The sequence below is a fragment of the Kwoniella mangroviensis genome (assembly GCF_000507465.2).
Source record: "Kwoniella mangroviensis CBS 8507 chromosome 1 map unlocalized Ctg01, whole genome shotgun sequence".
NCBI classification, from domain to species: domain Eukaryota; kingdom Fungi; phylum Basidiomycota; class Tremellomycetes; order Tremellales; family Cryptococcaceae; genus Kwoniella; species Kwoniella mangrovensis.
Window position 1 is genome coordinate 3,852,584 of NW_027062533.1, and position 17,169 is coordinate 3,869,752.

At 43.7% G+C, this 17,169-nt stretch overlaps 6 protein-coding genes across 6 annotated transcripts; 2 read left to right on the forward strand and 4 right to left on the reverse strand.

The window, feature by feature from the left end:
- Window positions 1-438: 438 nt before the first annotated feature.
- Window positions 439-2,853, reverse strand: I203_101427 (uncharacterized protein; the record flags this gene model as incomplete). The annotated part of the gene is made up of 9 exons (XM_065516880.1): window positions 439-735; window positions 815-874; window positions 951-1,423; window positions 1,529-1,715; window positions 1,772-1,836; window positions 1,895-2,073; window positions 2,181-2,285; window positions 2,375-2,524; window positions 2,636-2,853. 9 exons carry the CDS (start codon window positions 2,851-2,853, stop codon window positions 439-441), a joined length of 1,734 nt encoding a protein of 577 aa, XP_065373698.1.
- Window positions 2,854-3,635: 782 nt separating this feature from the next.
- On the reverse strand, window positions 3,636-4,714 carry I203_101428 (uncharacterized protein; the record flags this gene model as incomplete). The annotated part of the gene is made up of 5 exons (XM_019148757.1): window positions 3,636-3,794; window positions 3,908-4,085; window positions 4,158-4,540; window positions 4,606-4,624; window positions 4,686-4,714. 5 exons carry the CDS (start codon window positions 4,712-4,714, stop codon window positions 3,636-3,638), a joined length of 768 nt encoding a protein of 255 aa, XP_019001776.1.
- A 389-nt stretch (window positions 4,715-5,103) lies between these two features.
- Window positions 5,104-9,762, forward strand: I203_101429 (uncharacterized protein; the record flags this gene model as incomplete). The annotated part of the gene is made up of 13 exons (XM_019148758.1): window positions 5,104-5,523; window positions 5,628-5,773; window positions 5,841-7,082; window positions 7,139-7,310; window positions 7,364-7,540; window positions 7,605-7,841; window positions 7,911-7,997; window positions 8,051-8,158; window positions 8,219-9,021; window positions 9,087-9,201; window positions 9,289-9,376; window positions 9,446-9,555; window positions 9,634-9,762. 13 exons carry the CDS (start codon window positions 5,104-5,106, stop codon window positions 9,760-9,762), a joined length of 3,834 nt encoding a protein of 1,277 aa, XP_019001777.1.
- A 130-nt stretch (window positions 9,763-9,892) lies between these two features.
- On the reverse strand, window positions 9,893-11,548 carry I203_101430 (uncharacterized protein; the record flags this gene model as incomplete). Its single annotated transcript, XM_019148759.1, has 5 exons — window positions 9,893-10,056; window positions 10,117-10,348; window positions 10,422-11,077; window positions 11,154-11,342; window positions 11,401-11,548. The coding sequence occupies 5 exons, from the start codon at window positions 11,546-11,548 to the stop codon at window positions 9,893-9,895; spliced, it is 1,389 nt and encodes a 462-aa protein (XP_019001778.1).
- A 303-nt stretch (window positions 11,549-11,851) lies between these two features.
- Window positions 11,852-15,250, forward strand: I203_101431 (uncharacterized protein; the record flags this gene model as incomplete). The annotated part of the gene is made up of 8 exons (XM_065516881.1): window positions 11,852-12,237; window positions 12,307-12,545; window positions 12,606-12,715; window positions 12,777-13,842; window positions 13,909-14,346; window positions 14,421-14,564; window positions 14,625-14,908; window positions 14,972-15,250. The coding sequence occupies 8 exons, from the start codon at window positions 11,852-11,854 to the stop codon at window positions 15,248-15,250; spliced, it is 2,946 nt and encodes a 981-aa protein (XP_065373699.1).
- Window positions 15,251-15,538: 288 nt separating this feature from the next.
- On the reverse strand, window positions 15,539-16,415 carry I203_101432 (uncharacterized protein; the record flags this gene model as incomplete). The annotated part of the gene is made up of 3 exons (XM_019148761.1): window positions 15,539-15,652; window positions 15,755-16,138; window positions 16,233-16,415. 3 exons carry the CDS (start codon window positions 16,413-16,415, stop codon window positions 15,539-15,541), a joined length of 681 nt encoding a protein of 226 aa, XP_019001780.1.
- Between the last annotated feature and the right edge of the window lie 754 nt (window positions 16,416-17,169).

A 17,169-nucleotide genomic window follows, 5' to 3' on the forward strand; every position in this document is an offset into this window, starting at 1 on the left:
CCGATGACAAACAAACGCTCAATCGTATTTTACTGCAATCACAATTACAAATCCCATTCTAATCTAGACCAGGTCATTTGTAATTGTAATCGACGGTTGGCATTACAAATCTGTTTATTTCCTCATTTGATTAGATCGATTTTCCCAGGGGCAGGGGATTACTTGCAGTCTAAATTTTCACACGCGTCTTTTACGTTGCGTTTGCCTTGTCCACCCACAAAATAGATTGGTAATCAGATTCATGTAAACAAATCCACCCTGCACTCTATGAAACGCGTTTTCCAACGGACAGTTGTTCTCCTCATAAGATTAAGGACGGTGAGACCAAATCAGATCGATAAATATGCACTGTACAAGATGATGTCGAGATATAAGCTGTCAAAGAGAAAGCAAAGAAAGATTGTCCATTACATCCGCCTTTTGATCCCATCCGCACTCCTACTTTCCATTTAATTGCCAATCGTATTTTGCTTTCTCACCCCAAAATCCCTCTGGACACCTACTGATCTGCCCACCACCAATAGCCAAGACGTCGTCTTCTGAAATATAAGGCGACCAGTTCTCGGAGCTCGAGCTCGAGCTCCTCTGGGGAACAATGGCTCGTTTGAAAGGCCATAACCATGAGAACCATTCTCCGAGAGATCGACGACAATCGATATTATCCCGTTTGGTAGTTGATGGAGAGGGGTTGAGGGTGGTGATGAACGATGTCCAGTATGAGAGAATGTCTTCTTCCTATCAACCAATTAGCAGACTACAAGTTGATGACTGCAATGTGATCATTCTGATGGGTCAGACTCGAAGATCTACTTACTAAAGAGGTCACTCCATCAGATGTATCAGGTGAAGTACCGAAAGTAGGATAGATATCATCCTACATCACACAAAGTCCCAATCAATCAGCTGAACCTCTACAGGACAAGACGGTTTAGCTCATTTACAAGACTCACTTCATGACAATCCCTTCCTTTCGACTTACAATACCCATTATTGTCATTCGAAGGATACGTGACCCCTTTATTCCATTGACCTACCCATACCTTTCCCCCGTTCCTACTCCACTGCTCCGCAACATCCCTATTGGGGCAAGTCCATATTCCCTCCGTCGCTGCTCTCTCGTACTTCTCTCTGAAGACATCCCCACCTTCTCCATACCCCGTTGCATTCGGTAGACCATACTCCCTTGATGAAGATAGGATCTCTGCTCTCTCGGCACCGATAGTCGCTGCTAACGTGGCGTAATAATTATCTTGCGATAATGTTACTGGAGCGGGGAAAATCTCGGAGACAGCCGTACCTGCTTCGTTGGCCACTGTCGTGATGAGTAGTGGGATATCCCATAGAGGTAGGTCAGAGGGGGAAGTGAATAAAGAGACTGTAGGGTCGGAGGGTAAAGTGGGATTACCAAATGTTGGACGGATGGCTAATTCACCAGAGGATCAATATTGCTGGTCAACAGAAGAGTCACAAGATAGATGATGATCTGTGGGGAGATCTAGCCGTTGGAGGTTGATTCCATTGGACTCACGCATCGATATGGGTAACCCCTCAATCATCAACGGAGCAGTCGAAAGCAATACGTTTTGAGCAGCGATGATCGAAGCTGAGGGAATACTCTGCAGACATTTCAGGTCTGTACATTTATTCATAGGTTCTTGACTGTAAAACGCATTTTGTAATTTGGTTGTGATAGAAGTTGGAGAGTTACCGTACGACTAATACGAGAGAGACGTCAATACACATCGATATCTAGGTAATTTTGTGAACTTGCCATGGGATCAGATTGGATGATAGCAGCTCTGAATAATCCTTTCGCATCTGGAACTCCCAACAACGCTACGTACCAAAGCTATTAGAATTTTGTATCACCAGTTGGCCCAGTATAGCCACTTACCCCTTATCAATCCAGCTCCACTACTCTGTCCACCAATCGTCACTCTATCTTCATCGCCACCTACGAAACCTATTCCCTTCTGGATGCCTTTGAGAGCGAGTGTGACATCTCTTAAACCCAGATTGGGATCTGAGGATGATGATGCAGATGAAGGAGGTAAGAAACCCAGTACACCTAGACTAAAGGTTGAAAATTGGTCAGTCAACATATCGACCATGCAGATCATAGGTCCTGTGATCCCAGAAAAAGAGCATGGTGTCGTTGATCATATAGTAGCAACACTTACCGATATTGTAAGACCACAACTATGATATTCCCTTGGACAGCCAATTTCGATCCATCTAAACCAGGTGCAGAAGCTGATCCAGTAATATAGGAACCACCGTGTAACCTGGATCACATTGGGAAGTACACACAGATCCATGTTCAGCTCTAACATATTATCCACTTGGTGATCGGATGAGACATATGTGGACTTACCATACGAAGACAGGTAATTTCGAAAGCAGAGTAGCTGATTGAGGGATATATACAGTAGCGAGCAAGCAATCCTCATTTTGTTCATTGCCCGATACGTAACTCCCAGGTGATTGAGGACACGATGGGGGTAAATCCGAGAAAGATTGATTCCTGATTTTTAACAAAAGGAAGGATCAATTTTGTATATCATTCATTCCATCGATACCTGTATTGATCGATTCCATATCTGGTGGTCAGATTGAGATTGTTGACTTGACTTACTTGATATCACCCAATGCGAATTCGCTCTCACCCCATCTCTCTGCCCTTCCATACCTTACTGTATACCTACATGCTCCCTCGGATGTAGATAGACCTTTAGCTACGATACCCAGTCCAGTGAACGAGCAGTGCTGAGTAGTCTCGATAGGCGATTTAGAGTATGTTGGCGATGAAAAGAAGAAATATGAAAAGAGGAATATGAAGGGAAGAGTAATCATGAGTAAGATGCTGGTGATGGGTCTGATAAAAGAGTGACGAAAGTGAGATTGGGTGGGATATGATGATTCTTCAAGTCTTGTATATGGGTATGACCAAGATGATCTAAGTTGACTGATCGTAGTGATTTGACGAATCAAACTATCCAAGATACTGGTATCGGTACTATCACTGTGATTGTGATCATGTCGAATCATAGAAGGAGAAAAAGGTAATTCGAGATCATGTAGTTCGTATTGATCTTCAAACACTCTTCTCCCCATGTGCTCTTCCCCTTGTATCGTATCTATCAGATCCTCGGAGGTATACTTGTAGGGCGTGTTTATGGTTGCACATTCAGATCGCTTGAGTTTGGCCATAGCGTCAGTCAGATATCCATAAGGATGCTTGAACAAGAAGTGTGTCACCAATAATTGGGAAATACGCTAAAGCAAGGTAGATCGTGTGTTTTAGTGTATTTAGATGTGTACCAAGTTGATTAACTGTTTCATCAGAGATTGTCAGTGCAGATCAGTGACACATGAGGTTCAGTGAGTCAGTGATGTGTTAGCATGTAAGGCATACTCAGAGGCCCCTGCGACTTTCAAGAGTGAGGCGAGAAGGAGTGGAAAGAATCACCAGTAATCACGAACAAAAAGCATTTCATCTTTGAGGTCTAACGATGAAACCGTTCAGGGGGTAGCCATGCAAGCGGTGATGTCCGATCTACAATCCCAGCCTATTCGCCAAGAACTAGCACTAACACACCAGTATTGATGAATGCATGTGAAGTCCCAGAATATGACTATCTCTCCTGCAACTCTATAGCCTCAGCTCGAGATCCTGTACCACTCGGACCTGGTTCTTGATTTTCTAGTAGACCTTGAGTCTGAGCTGAGCCAGATTCTAGATTGGGTTGCCAACCAATATCTAACTCTGAGCGCATCTCCCTTTTCACGCAGAGCTGTCATATTCACAGTAAAGTAAGGAGTCAGTCTCGACTGAACGCTTAATCTGTTAGAGAGTGAGGAAGGATAGGCCTTATAGTCTGTTGCGGAAGCCGAAAGTGACACTCACATGTTCGGAGATCACAACCATCACAACCGCTCCTATTATCTGGATCAACCAGAAGAATATAGACGTAGGAAACGAAGTAGAGTAATAGGTAGTCAATATGAAATGGTTGAATATCAGTGTAAGAGAGAAATCCAGTATATATGTCGGACGGCGTATCAAGTAATATAGAGGAGCGATACTATATATACAAGCAAGCATTGATATGTCAATCACGACTCCTCTCAAGTCATAATAGGGTGTTATTACTTACTCGATCACAAACGTCACCAGCCATACCCCGCCCAAAACCCAGCCTCTCCTACGGTCCACTCCATATTCCCAATACTCATCGTACGCCCCTTCTTCCTCTTCTATGTCCTGGTTATTCTGGGGCAGGTCGTCCGCGGAAGAGGGCACTGCTCCAATCTCTTTACCTCCTGCCCAAGCTCCACGTAATTTCCTCAAACCCTCTACACCAGGAAAAGAAGTTCTGGATATAGTGGGTTTGGCAGCCATCTCCCGCCAGTCCATTATGTGCGATACCGTCGATGGACCACCAGAGTAAGAAAGTAGGACAGGAGTGGTGAATGATGTGAGGAATGGGGGGATGAGGATTGATAAGGTTAAGTAATGAATGGTTTGAAGTGTTATTATCTATCATCGCGTGAGATCATCAGCAACAAGGTATCAGATGTTTTGACCCAAGTGGGATAAGCGACACGAACTTGACATATTATCCTGTCGATGGTCAAGTTGATTAATTCTCACACTCGGCTGCGTTTAGATTGATATCACTCACATGACCGGATCCCAGCCTTGTACCCTCATATTGGCTGATGTCTCTGCCTGTCGCTTGTCACTGCAGGATAATTGGTGGCGTTCGTGTCTGCTATGCTAGGTATATTGAGATGGCCAAGTAGATGTCGGATCATCATGTTGACGAGTATGTCAAACTCATGACAGGGTGCATGCGGAGTACCGTCCAATGTCCGTGGATCATGCGTCACTTCACTCGAGGAATCGAAGATCACTTCATTTTCAGTCTAAATATCCTACTTCATTCCTCCTTCAACAACGTACATATCATTGCCAAAGATTAACGAGCTTAAACAAGGACTGCCTTGGAATGACTTGATCGCCAAGGAAAAAGCAGACTTCATATAATTCTACGAAACGAATGACGCTTATGGTCCATAGTCAATAATATACAATTCAGAATGTCGAGCAATTCCAAGCTCGGCACCCCACTCAAATCCTCTACTCCTGCTCCTGCTCCTGCTCCTGCTCCTCCGTCTTCATCAGCTCCCCCTCCACCACCGCCACCAGTGATACCCTCAACATGGCTCACACATTCCGAACAGCGGCTGTTCTTCACTGCTATCTTCGGTTTAATCGAAATCTCGAAATTATGGGATACATTTTCACCCTTATTGCATTTGGATATAACGCCAACTTGGTCGTCTAGCTTGAAGATACAGGGTCCCTATTCAGTCATAGGATGGACGATAGCGGAAGTGATGGGACTGTGGCTAGTGGGGATATTAAGGATACCAATGTTAACGCCGTCGTATAAGCAGCTGGTGTTATTAGCTGGATTAAGTGGGTTGTTCAATCTAGTTTGCTGGTTGATTGTAGAGGTGAGTGATATGTCTTCTTGTTGGACCATACACAAAGCACCGTGATGTTACGCTCCTTGTAGAAGAATCGACTCTCAAGTAATATGCTAATCTGCTCAACATAGCCCAGCGCCGCTTTGTTCACGATCAACGTTGTTGGTCCAGCTGCCCTAGGAGGAGAATGGTACTGGAATTGGTTATATTCCCTCAAGAGATATAGCGAGCCTTCCCATTTGGAAGGTATACATAAGATTCGATTATTACCTTACAGGTATGTTTCTCATATCCCCATGTACAACATACATTGTGTGTAGATCAAGCTCACATCGTTGTGTTAGCACTGCAACCCTCAATCCCCTCTCTCTTTCCTATTGTATCCCTCCCGACTCTCATGAACCCCTCCACATCCCAATCCTATTCAACAACTCGATCCCAGAAGAGGTCACTTACTTTGTACGATCACTCGAGACAGGTCATGCGACCCTAGAGAAAATCCTAGGTAGTCAGATGAAAAAAGCACCAACTCGCCCCGCAAGATTACGCATAACAGATGGAGATGATGATCTGGAAGATGGAGATATCGAAGAACCCGAATCAGATCCATTATCAGCTTTGATCCTCCGTGCAGATCCCAAAGGAAAGAACACAAACAGCCTAGAAATGGAAATTGCAAAATTGCCTTCTGTCAAACCGCCCGATTCGATGGCTCTCATTCCTAGAAATCTAGCTTCGTCGCAGAACGTTTTATTTATCACTGTTGATAAGCCAAGTTTGATCACCTTGAAGAGCGTCACGGATAAAAGAGGAGATAGGTTTCATATCACACCTCATAAAGAGGCAATCATAATTGAATGCCCAGCCGGTGGACAATTTATCGAAGAAGAAAAAGGTAACAAGTTGATTCTCAAAGGAGATAAATCCAAGACACCCGACTTGAGGTGTGTAGGAGATGAAGAAACTGCAAAATTCCAAGTAAAGGGTGTTGGACCTTTGAAAGCTGGCTGGAAGAAAAGATCTGGAAACAAAGTTGATACCGGGGTGATAGAAGGTATAGAAGAAGATCTAGAACCTGTTGATGATCTTGCTTTAGTCCGAAGAGATAAAGTTTCCAAAACTCACGTTGTACCTCTCAGAGTAACACACTCTCAGCCTGGTACTTATACACTATCGTTGACATCTGTCACCGATGCGCTTCATAACACCTTTAATCCCTCTGGTCATTCCGCTGAAAAGGTCTTCAATATCATTCCCCGTCCTTCAGTAAGGTTCGATTGTCCCTCGACTATACAGCTACTGCATAATCAGAAATCTAATATACCCGTACAAGTGGTGGTTGACGGAAATCTGGAAAAGGATCTAGACGTAATGTATACCTTTGAAGCCCTAGACGGCAAGAAGACGAGCAAAAAATTGAAAGTATCGAAGAAAAGGGAAGATATAAGTGTATCGGAACCTGGTACATATACGCTTATCGATGTTGAGGGGCCATGCGCGGGAGGCGTGATGGAACCTTCAAGCTGCGATGTGCAGATGGTACCGCTCCCCACGATGGATATGAGCGTCACTACGTTGCATGAATGGTGAGTTGAGCTGTCTCATGCGGATGGTATTTCAGCTGATTAGATGAGATATACAGTGCGATGGATGTTGGTGCCACTGCTGCATTCGATTTCACGGGAACACCACCTTTCCGACTTGATTATACTGAACAGCGTAAAGGTGGAAGAGCAAGGACTTTGACAGAGACCTGCCAGACTCATCATGGATCTGTTGTTTTACGTCCGGAACATGAAGGAGAATATACCTATGTAAGCGATCCTATGACTAGTGACACAGAAGTTGTTGCTGACAGGTATGATAGACTTTTACATCACTCAGCGATAGAAGATACAAAGGTGTCAAACTTGATAAATCCCCCATCAAGCAGACTGTACACCCATTAGCCAATGTTGACATGAAGGGCAGGATAGGAGACACAAGAAGACATACCCTTTATGCTTGTTCAGGAGATCAGGTTGATGTGGACATCGAGGCCAGGGTAAGTCGCCCGATATTCATTCTAACAAAGTTGATGCTTAGTACTGAGATTATCATGGTCTTAGGGTATCGCGCCACTCAAATTAACTTATGTCAAATCATGGTCGATTCGATCTGAGAATGTCACTGTCCCTATCACTACCGGACGATCTAAGATATCTGTACCTGTTCCAGATGAGTTGTCAGCTAAGAGTGGGACAAACGGTAAACTCACTGTCGCCTTGATTTCTATCGAAGATGGTAATGGATGTGTCAGGAAACTTACTACACCTGCTATTGAGGTTGATATCAAGAGACAGAAGGTACGCTTTGTTTCCTCGAAATCAATGGATATCCTGAGGAAGACACTCGCTGACGAGTCGTTTTTGCAGCCGACCGCCAGGTTCGCTAAGAGTCAAAAGGTCACAATCACCGAAGGCGAAATAGCGAAGGCGCCATTGAGACTAACCGGAGAAGCAGTAAGCTACAAGCGTATTTGATAGGACTTTTCAATAGCTGACATCTTCTTCAGCCTTGGGATCTCACCTACTCCGTCAACGGTAAAGACCGCAAAATCACCGTCCGAGATCCCAATAACCATCTCAGCTTCTCGGATAAAGGGGTGTACAAGCTTGTCAAGGTGAGCTGCATCATACATTTACATGTCCCGTGGAAACCAGCTGACACAAGTTTGCCGCAGATCAAAGATGCCCATTGTGAGGGTGACATCTCCACTAACGATTCTACATTCGAGATCGACTTTAAACCCCGACCCGTGGTGTCACTTCAACAAACACCTGGTATATCACTGTCTTCGCCTAACTCATTCAAGCATAAAAATCTCTGTGCAGGACAGGAACAGCAGGTCGCCCTGAAATTCACTGGTCAGGCGCCGTACGAACTGAATTACGCCTATACCTCGGATGGTAGAGTATCGAAACACAAGCTCAAGAGTGCTCAAGAAACTGGTATATTACACTTGTCTAGTGAACCGGGATATCATCGATGTGATTTTTCAAGTATAGGTGACGGCAATTATCCAAATACCGAGGTCAAAATTTCTCTGGAACATTCAGTCTATTCAAGACCTTCTGTATCGTTCACCAAACAAAGCACGAAATCATTATGTTTAGATTCTAAATTGGATTCTTCAGATGCTAAAATACAACTTAAAGGATCGGCACCATTCAAATTACATCTTTCAGTTAGGAAACCAGCTTCTACCTCTGTTAAAACCTTCGTTGTGGAAGATATCAAGGATAATGAATGGAGATTGGATTTACCTCAATATGAATTGAAAGAAATTGGAAGACATGAAATTACGATTAATCGCCTGGAAGATTCGTCAGGATGTGAACAAGTGATCAATGACTCGGATGAACTACGGACGATAGTGGAAGTGGTTGAAAGCGCCAGAATTGTCGCTGTCGATGAGAAAGTGGATCTTTGTGTGGGAGATAGTTTAGATTTCTTGTTACAAGGGAAATCACCTTGGACGATTGAGTGAGTCAAGTCCACCCTGTTAAAGTCCATTTCGTCGGACTGACCTGATCGGTGTCACGTTGTAGATACGAATGGCTCAACAAGAAACATAAAGTCACTTCGTCGGCGCCTAGATTCTCGAGGTTCGCTGAAGCAAAAGGTATTTTCGAAGTGAAATCAGTCGCATTGAAAGATAACCAGGTGGGTCCACAGACACTTGCATTTCTTGCTCTTGTGTTGAGTAGATCAGTGGTCATATGGCTGATATATGTGTCGATCTGTTTATAGTGCAAGAGACAAGTCGAAGGAATGAAACGGATCGTTCATGCTCTACCTAAAGCCAAAATTGTCGAAGGTGAAGATAGCTTGAGAGAGGGTGGGTGATCAAATCGTCTTTACACCGACTATGTTTTGCATGGATACTGACAGATGAATATATGAATAGGAGACGAACCTGCAACTTTCGCTGTCCAGTTCACTGGTAGCGCGCCTTTCTCATTTACATACACTAGATCAGAACAATACGGATCGAAATCTAGAGTGGTCGAAACTCAGGTAAATACCCTTTCCCCCTTTTTCTTTCTCTTCAGCGGTGATAAATGTTGTAAAAGCTGATGGACTCGACACGTCTAGACGATAACGGATATATGGGAAAATACATATACGATATCCTCTGCTCTTCCTGGTGACTATGCCGTAGTCGCTATATCAGATAAGTTCTGTAGGTATCCACCTATCTCGAGATCAAACAAGGAGAGATAGAAGTAAGAGTAAAGAGATGTAGCATATATGCATTGCATTGATAATCGATCGTATACAGTTACATACAAATATTGATTAAAAGGTATACAAGTGCGGGGTATAGTTTGATCCCTTAGATTGGATAGTCTTCTTAGCTCGATATTTCCTCGGCGTTTACTGATGAAATGAGATCACCAAACATCCCTGGAGAGAGATCAAATAACCTTTGATATTCATCATCTATGACTGAAGGGACTTGTTCAGATAATTCCTTGAAAATTCTCTCGATCAATATCCGGACATCATTCTCGATATCTAACAGAATCCGGATTTCAGCTTTACAAGAAGGACATGATATTCAGATACGGAACTGACCATCTTTGTCTCCATTCTCGTCATCTTCATCTCCCAGCCCTCGCCTCTCTTTCAATTGCACCCACAATCTGCAGAGTATATTCAATATCTGACCTCTCCATCTTCCTATTCTACCTGTCTTTCGTAATGTCTTCATGACTCCTAAAAGACAGCGTAGATTCGATTGATAGTGAGGTAAGACCAAAGCTGTAGGTGGGAATTGTAAAGGTTGAAGTAGATTTGGTATTATATCCTATATCCAGTGATCATTTTCATATCAGCTTACCCGTTCGCAATCATCATTCTCATTATAGGTATTGACTTACCTTTAACCATCTTACTATACCTGTTCCCATCACTTCCATCATACCCTCTAACATCTCATTAATATTCATCAACACTTCTCTACCTTCTATACCGGATGGTGCGTAGGTCCATCCTTGGATTATGCCCTTTTCTACAATGTCACTATAATATTCCGTCCTTTTCTGAGATTGGGTTTCCGTACATTTCTGAATTACTTTCAAAGTAATTTGTAATAAACCTTTTAACGGTGGATTACTAGATAACGATATCGTATGAATCAACGAATCGATCAATAATTTATCTATACCCATTCTTTTCATCAGTCCTTCATCTAACTTATCTACCCATGTGTCAAGTATTTCCGCTCCTCTAAGACGGTATGATGGTTCCCAGTCATCCATCAATACCAAAGTTGGAGGAAGTATCAACCCTATATTCTTCTCGACATCGACAGGGGATAGGTTCTGGACAGAGTACGAGAGGAGGTTGGTTATTCCCCATGATGATGGGTCTTTGAATGGTTGTACGTCGTGTAGGTCGATGGAGGAGTCTGTACCCCCTACTGGACGAGTAAGGGCTCTGGAAGAGGAAGAGAGGGAAGGGTGAGAGGCGAAATATGGTTTGAGAGTTGGGAGGATGAGGAGTGGAATGAATGTCGATAAATGGGGTATAATATCTATATTGCACGCACAAAATAGTAAGCTCTTCATTCATTTTTCATTATTGAATCGATACCGGAGACTTTAGCTTACTTTGTATTATGGATCGTATCTCCACAGAAGACCATGGGTCTTTGGCTCCATTGAGACGAAGGACGTTTTTCATCAATCGTAATTGAATTTCAGGTTCTATTTCTTCCCAGTATGGATGTTCCACTTTCTTCTTCACTTCGTATAGGATATTCAGAGCTTCGCTTCGATATCGTGACAGACCATCCTCATCTGCATGTCCTTTCGTATATCAGCTTTCAAAGCAGGGTGAATATAGGATGAGACATACCTCGACTCGCCATAAACCCCGGGACTAATTCAGCTGGGACTATCAACCGCTTCGTCAATTGCTCGATATTCCTGGTCAGCTCCTCCCTGGAGATCGATTTGTCTTCCAGCTGGGCGTCATCAGCTGTGTTATCCTCTACTATCGCCATCTTGCCTGGAAGACCAAGAGAATGAATCACAAAGGAACAGCTTCAAAACATCGCTTGAGAGACACTCGAAGATGATCTCGAGAGATAACCGATCAGCTGCGGAGGTCGCCGCCTGTTTTTGCGTGGGATTGCCCTGAACGAGACCACGTTAATGGTAACGACAACGACACGAACAACATATATCCATCATCCAAGATGATAACCATCAAGTCAACAGAGTGACACTCATTTTGAGACTGCTGTGAATCCATATTATATAGCACCAGCTGTGCAGTGCTGTGTCTGCAGCTCGACTCCACCACCATGTCAGTCCGTTCCACCCCCGGACCATCCCCTTACCCGACCTTGCCCACCTACAATACCCCCGACGCATCTTCCTCCAGACGTTCAATCCGGACACCTTCCTATGTCCCTCCACCCTCCATTCCCAGCACTTTCCGTCAGCCCTCCATCGCTCCTTCTGCTGCAGACACATCCACTCCCACCATCTTGGGAGTCGGAAGGAGGAAACGTATCAATGCCGATGGGCAGGGAAGTGGGACTTTGACACCTACTTCGAAAGATGATTGGGCGAACATGGAGCCTGACGAGGTGTTTAGGAGGTTACCTGTGAACGAGGTGAGAAGGGTGGAAAGTAAAATGAGGAGTGATGCGTTGAATAAGCAATCAGAGCTGAGGTTGATGGTAGGGTCAGTGGAGATGAATACTGTTCTATCAGCCCAGGTGGACGAGCTGACATGGGAAATCTTGCTCCGTAGTACGCGATATCGTGATCTCCTCACTTCGGCAACGCAAATAGAATCCCTCCACGCATCTTCGCTCAGACTCTCAGATTCGTTAAGAGAAGTAACCAGATCATGTAGTAATCCAGATGTAAACATCACTCTGGACGGTGATAATTCGGAAGATGGGAATGCCAATTCAACCGAGGAAGATGATTTGATTAATATGCTGCCTACTGCTGCTCATATGAAATTGCTGTTGGATGCTCCGGAGGGTGAGCTGTCAAACTAGTGTGGATCGTACACAGAAGTCAGCTGACCACAACTGTGATTAGCTCTCTACTCGTATCTGGCTCATCATAATTATCTAAATGCTGCCTTCTTATGGTTAATTACTAGGGTAGTCAAAGAGAGCTTGAACACTATGCCAGAAGAACAGAACGGGGTGAGCTGAACTCTTCAGTTGTAACCAAGAATTGCAGCTGAGAATGGTTGCCATCTTACAGGCATACCTCCCCCTTCTACAAAAACAATGGGAAACCCTCCTTCCCTTCCGAACACAAATTGTCCAGAGGGCCACAGCGTCTCTACGGACCAGAGAGAAACTCGACTCAAAATCCTTGTCCGAAACTATCCTAGCTATCATCTTATTGGACAACCTCCCTGTCTCAGACGCCCTAGACTTGTTACTTTCTCAGCGCACCAAAGCCCTCAGAGATACCTTACAACATGTCGAGGTGAACGCGAATTCTGCAAAATCGCCAGAGAAAGAGAAAGGAAATCGTAAAAGGTCTAATTCAAGGATACAAGCTGCCGCTATCACCCGATCAATCATACAAGAACGTTCGACGATATCAAGTATCATAACTGATTCAGTAACCTTGATGCTGGAGACTGTATCATCTGTCAAGACGGTGTTCGAAAAGAATATATCACTAGGGCAGAATGAAAGTCTCATCGAGGAGATGATGAAATTGATCCAAGTGGGAGATATCACTGCGAGCACGAATTCTATAACGACATCTGGTCCACCGCCGGTCAGATCCAGACAGAATTCACATCAACGACGAGCCTCGAGATTAGCTAGTATCTCCCTACCTCTAAAATACACGCCTTCGCTCAACACTCCTCCTTCTTCGAATGGAGTACCGAATAGACCGCCTATAACTTCCTCGGAGATCATCCAGAATTTACCATCCAGTCAGATACTCCTAAGGTACTTGCCAAATAACATCATAGGTTTCACACCATTTATCACACCTTCGACATCACCCACCCTTTCTGATATCCTGAACACATGGCAGCAAGGATCGATCAACTTGTTGAAGGGGTCTATACCTGATTGGTTGAAAGATTTAAAGAACGTCAAGGATATTTGGGCAGTAAGGAATTCTCTGAATAGTTTATTGCAGAAAGGAGAATTCGAGGAAGCTATCGGATTAGCACTTGAGGATGAATGGGGTAAGAGAGTGAAAGAGGTCTGGAGTGAAAAATTGGGTTTGTTAGTGGATAATGCAGAGAAAGAAATACGAGAAGCTGGAGAGAAAGTGAGGAATGGTTCTGAAAAAATAGGTAAAGCAAATTCCAAATAGATAACGCTTATGGACATTCAAGCTTATATGGACTTTGTATCTTCAGAAGTATCACCTGAATCGATCCTTTTCTCAGATATCTCGTTCCCCACAGGCCCTACAGCCAGTGCAGCATTCTCAGCCACATCGCATAATATGGCATTCACCAATTTCCGCTCTACTCTCCGCAAGCGATCTTCATACAGGACACCCGTCCTGGATAGCGTCTTGAACACCTTGGAGGAGACGGCTCAGAATATCAAAGAGGATATGTCTGATCTGCCTGAGTCGTTATATGATATTTACTCAGAACAGATAAATGACACTCTGGATGGTTTGATCAAAGTATTGGATACGGTATTGGAAAGTATGGGATCGGCAAGAGGAGATGGCAGGATTGGGATCGAAGCTCAAATCTTCATTGGGAGGGTCGCGCTGTACCTTGGTAATGGGAAGGAAAGTGGGTTTTTGGATGATATAGCTGGATATGGAAAAATTAATCGAGGTGAGCTATGTTTTTAGGTTTAGGTTACATAGTATATATTGCGCGGGATGACTGATCTCGTTGATCTTGCACAGACAACGTTGAAAAGTCTTTGTTGGCTGTTTTCGAGAAATCTACGACAAAATGGAAAGAACGATCGGTCCAAGAAGCACTCGTCTCGCTTGCTCCGCTCTTCGACCCCTATCGAGGATCTCAGGAGATCAAGTCTTCTTGGCAAGGTGAGTGCATACCTAATTGCAACTGTTTGAGGGTGAGATTAACGGAGGATCTGCACTTAGGGGATTTACCTTCATCGCCTTCTCATCCCATCATGGTATCTCTTCAATCATTGGTCAAGGCCACTACTTCACTCGGTATACCACCTTCGCTCAACTCGAGTTTGACAGTTGTAGAAGAATTAGTTAAAGGGTTTGTAGACAGTGCGAAAAAATTGGAAGGATGGAAGACCCAAGAGATATCTATGGAGGGTAGGATACAGTTATTGGTGGATATAGGGTTCTTAATCAATATAAGTGGAGAGAAAGTGGGTGAAGATCAATTGATCATAAGGATATTGAAAGAGGTAAGTTCCGTTCTTACTGCTGTTACTCAAGGATAGGTAAACTAATATATATTGTATTCATAGACTTCTCCTTCGTTCACTCTTGGTGAACTTCAACAAATCATAGATCATTCTCTAAGAAAATCGCAACTTCTCTTGTATCCTCTCCTCTCCCATCTACCTCCCCCACCACCACCAGCAAGTGACAAAGGACATTCACATGATACCCGCAGGAACGCTGCGTTGTTACGGTTCGGGGCACCTACTATCACCACCAGCACTGGAACTGGAACCGAGTTCAGAAGTCCAGTGGTGGCTGCTAAACCCGGGAAAAGGATGGGATTGTTAAGTATTGCTGCGTAATGTAGTGATGATGCATGTATGCAACGAGATGTATATAGCTTACGGTATACGGGAAATGCAGGGTATTTATGTCCAGAACCGAGGTGAGATATTGATATGGTCATATTGAAGCTTGAGACGGTACTGAAAATCTATCTTACCATTGTTCTTGAGTCTTGGTGACTGTACACTAAACAAATGGGTCTAAGATGATGGTTGATCATGTCTTTTGCGATCACCTGTCACTGATTTATGACTGAACATTCCATTTCGGATGTTTCCCTCTTTGTCTATAATTTTACTCCAAGTCTATATGACATTCTTGATACCCACTGCACTGATCACAGCTGATTTCTTCTTGTTGAATATATCTTCTGGAGTGTGCGATGATTTGAGAGCATTCAATTCTGATAATTTGTATATCTAATCAATCAACAACGGATTATGTCAGTCAGTATTACTCTTTATCATATGATGTATGATCCTCAAGAGTGTGCAATGGTAAATGTCCTTTCGGAAACCCACCTTATCGACCCTCGTCCAATCTGTATTTTCCTCAATACCATCCAACCCTACCAGCTCCCCATCTACAACCCTCTTTAGACTCTCATATACACTCTCCTGGCTCTGCTGAGCATTCGTAAATTTCACCACGACGAGGTTTGTCGTGCTGTCGGATATCCCATGACGTCGTATCGAATCGGTTATATTATTATTTGGAGATAGAGTCAATAATATTTCGGAATGTAAATTATGAGTACGTGTTTTTGGTTTGTTAGGTGTGTTTGCGTGTGAGATTGATAGAGGTTCTATGGATGGTATTGCGTTGGAGGATGAGGCTGAAGTCGAAGGGAAGGAATATAAGAGGGTAGTGAGGATGGAAGTCAAGAGATGATCTTTTGATACCAACTATCAAACAAATATCAGCAGGATTCCTGTAATCTCACATTGTAGTTGAGATGAATTCGTTGATCGAGTAGAACAAGTCATGTCTGATACTCACCACATCACCCTCCAAGAAACCGAAATCCACTTCACTCCTTAGTTTCTCACCTTGCTCACCTTTCGTAGTGGCTGCTACGACCAATCGTTGTTTGATCTCGGGTGAGTTTCTGACGTTTTGGAAGTAACATAGGTGGATTGTCGAATATCCCGATGGGAAGGAAGGTAAGGTGTAGGTCTCCATATCGGCTAAATATTTCCGTTGAATTCGGATTGATATGTTTATGGTTATGGTTGTGCAGTCCTTCGACGGTTCTTGTACAGTTTGATCCACCGAGACGAGCGATTCCAAGATCATGTTTTCCGTCTGGAAGTCAGAGTGAATGAAAGTGGGTGCCTTGAAATACAGATATGAGACGGAATCAAATTACGATCGAGTCAAGGTTGAAGGTGGATTTGAATCAATGGGAATGGGTTTCAAAGGAGGGTATCTCTTCACTCGTCACTCTTATGATTATTGTTAATTCACAGATATACACAGCGTGACACTCACACCACCCCTCTATCTGATCTGTGCGGATACATTTGATCAAATGTGTCCCTACGTTCGAGACTCTGCTGTGCGACGAATGATGTAGGAAAGTGCGGGTCAAAAAGTGTGTCATGATCCTTGATTTGCGTTTCACAAACTATGCAAAAGTGCGTGTCTCTCAGTTCGATGAGTATGGTAACCATGATCATCCCGACACCATCAAAAACACGGTCAGGAGGCGTTTCTTGGACCAACGACTGCTCACACGAGGACAATGCGAATTCAACCTCCGCAATGAAGATGACTGCCTATATAAAACAGCAAATCCTTTCATCCTCTTCTTTTCCCTTGCTCACTTATATCACATACTGATCCCACAAGGAGTTCTCGTCTTCTTTCTCTACTTCTTACATTCTTTTTCTGTCTACTCGTCGAGATTCACCATAATTGCAGACATCCCTTCTTG